Source organism: Lepeophtheirus salmonis, unplaced genomic scaffold (assembly GCF_016086655.4).
Source record: "Lepeophtheirus salmonis unplaced genomic scaffold, UVic_Lsal_1.4 unplaced_contig_9611_pilon, whole genome shotgun sequence".
Lineage (NCBI taxonomy): Eukaryota > Metazoa > Arthropoda > Copepoda > Siphonostomatoida > Caligidae > Lepeophtheirus > Lepeophtheirus salmonis.
Genome location: NW_027296934.1, coordinates 1 through 2,644, shown reverse-complemented (window position 1 = coordinate 2,644; position 2,644 = coordinate 1). Strand labels below are relative to the sequence as shown.

Genomic DNA, 2,644 nt, shown 5'->3' with positions numbered 1-2,644 from the left:
AATTTATTGTTCAATATCATGTCTAACTTTTTCATATTAACAAATACACTCCAAATTCTATTTTTATCAAGCAGGTTGAATTTTAAGATAGTTCCAATTTATCAGGGACACCCTGTATTTTGTAGGAGTAGGAAAAGAAGAATCTCAACCCAATCGATCTCAATCGGTCGAATAAGGTTCCACGCAGGATTAGCCAATCATTAGGGTCTGCATCAATCATGTATCTCCTCCAGCCTCATCCCCAATTCACAAATTGACTCCGAGTCCCCCTTCCACCTCACAGAATACCTCATAAGAGACAAATTAACGATATAATTCACATAATGAGAACTTCAATTTACTTTTATAATCTTCCAAAGTGGTAGCAGTCCGAATATCTCAAAAGAATTGAGATCTCTCTCCTCCTACTCCAATAATGTATTCCTTACGATATAATTTACTTATTATGAAAAGGTTAGGATAATTGAATTTCAACTATCCATTTTCGAGATATAAAGAGAAAATATGACGTGCTTATAGAAAGTTCTCATTAATATAATATCAATAATTGTCAAAAAAAAAAGTCTAAGTCATTGTCAAAAAGTAAAAGTCTTTCAGAAACTACAGCATTGGGAATGTGTCGCCCTTCCCTAATCAAGGAAGCATTATGTTCATCCAAATGAAAATGGGTGTTCTTGCATACCCTATCCTTCAAAATGAACCAGATTCTAAAATCCATCAGATTCAAATTCGGACTTGATGGAGGATAAAGTTGTTACTCTAAACGCTAGGAAAATAAGTTTTTTACCACTTTTGCATCACAGTAAACGTGTAAGAGTGAGTACTATCCTGTTGAAGGGTATAAAACATCTGTCAATAAGTCCTGGGCCTAACTACCAGATGGTGCCACTAAAAAAGTAACAAAGTAGTAATGGAAGTACAAACATTTAATAGGTTACTGTCAAAATTTAATAATTCTTTACAACGATGGATTCAAAGAATTTCGTGTGTTGATTTATCATTGAATTTTAATGGGGAAAAACATCGTTCAAGTCCAAGCTTGGCTTGAAAAATACTATCCGGAATCCGCCCCATCGAAAACAACCATCAAACGATGGCTTGCTGATTTCAAACGTGGTTGTACGGACACCGATGATGCTCAACGCCCTAGTCGGTCAAATGAGGCCGTTATTGTGGAAAACATTGAAAACACCCTGAAAATCATCATGGGCAATCGCCAAGTGAAGTTGCAAGAGATAGCTGGCATTCTGAAGTTATCAAAAGTTAGTATTTACATCATCATACACGGACATTTGTGTATAAAAAAGCTGTTTTCCAAATGGGTGCTGCGTTTGCTCACAACAGAGCAAAAGCAACAACGACAAGATAATTCAAAGAGCTGTTTGGAGATGTTCATGCGAAATAAGAAGGATTTTTTGCGTTGGTACATGACAATGGATGAAACATGGATTCAATACTTCACTCCAGAATCGAAACAGCAGTCTGTTAAGTGGTGTGCAGACGGAGAAAGCCAAACAAAAATTTAAAAATTTCAATTTCAAAAATTCTTTTTTTTTTTAATTTCAAAAATCAACAGCTGCTGAAACAAAACATACAACATTAAATTTGAATTATTAAATTCTTTGGAAAAAATTTCAAAAATCCCCAGCTGTTTACAACAAATTAAATTTCAATTATTAATTTTTTTGGGGAAAAATTAAAAAATTCACAGTTGCTCATAAGAAATTAAAATTTCAAAAATCCACCCCTACTCATAAAAAATATAAATTTTTAGAAAAAAAAAATTCAAATATTAAACATTCAAAAATAAAAAAAATTCTTTAATTTTTTTTAGAGGGGGGCTACAGTCCCTACAACCCATGCGAACACTTCTGATAGCTAATAATGTAAATAATATTACTCTTTGTAGTTGCTCAATGAAAAGAAGTTTTTTATTAAATTTTCTAAAGCTGTTATCATTATTATTTTATTCTGGAGAGATGTGCAAGACGAAGAGTAACAATGAAGATTTTTCTTTGCAGAGTTCTAAGTGTAAATCCATGTTGGACTTGGAGGATCAACATCCAACTTATACATATATCATTACTAGTAGTTATGGAAATCATGTGTACAATGGTCATGTTAAAAATAGAGAAACTGAAAATCAACATGATAACCTTCACAATTTGAAGAATGTTTTGGAGGAGAGAAATAATCATATTCATGATGTTCCATTAGATCAGCTTCAATCAGTTGTGACAAGGTGAAGAATTATATAACTTTAACTAGGAGCCTTACATGTTATTTGATTGAGAATAAATCCTGAAGAGAGTTTACTTCTGTTTTAAAAGAGACTCTATGTGGAGGCTTTCTCCACATAATTATATATTTTATTATTAGTAAGTACATTGATTATTTAATTAATGACGGGTAATAATTTATTATAAATCTCTTTTAGCATGTAATCATCTTGAAATATATTGCTTGTTAAGAGGAGTTTTATTCATGATTACATTTAATTAATTAAGTTTATTTGATCGTGGACCTCAACATATTCAACATAATACCTAAAGCATCAAAAGTTATTAATTGCCTGTTCCCAGATTATGGTGAAGTTATAGAGAGCAACTCAGAGGTAGGGTCAAATGTTCTATTCAGTACTCAT

At 32.2% G+C, this 2,644-nt stretch overlaps 1 protein-coding gene across 1 annotated transcript; it reads left to right on the top strand.

Annotated features, from left to right (window-relative positions):
• Positions 1-1,010: 1,010 nt before the first annotated feature.
• Positions 1,011-1,526, top strand: LOC121131685 (uncharacterized). The gene has a single exon (XM_040727039.1). It carries the CDS (start codon positions 1,011-1,013, stop codon positions 1,524-1,526), a length of 516 nt encoding a protein of 171 aa, XP_040582973.1.
• The last annotated feature ends 1,118 nt before the right edge of the window (positions 1,527-2,644 follow it).

Coding starts and splice junctions, on each gene's coding strand:
- LOC121131685 (XM_040727039.1), top strand. CDS start 1,011: ATGGGGAAAAACATCGTTCAAGTCCAAGCTTGGCTTGAAAAATACTAT.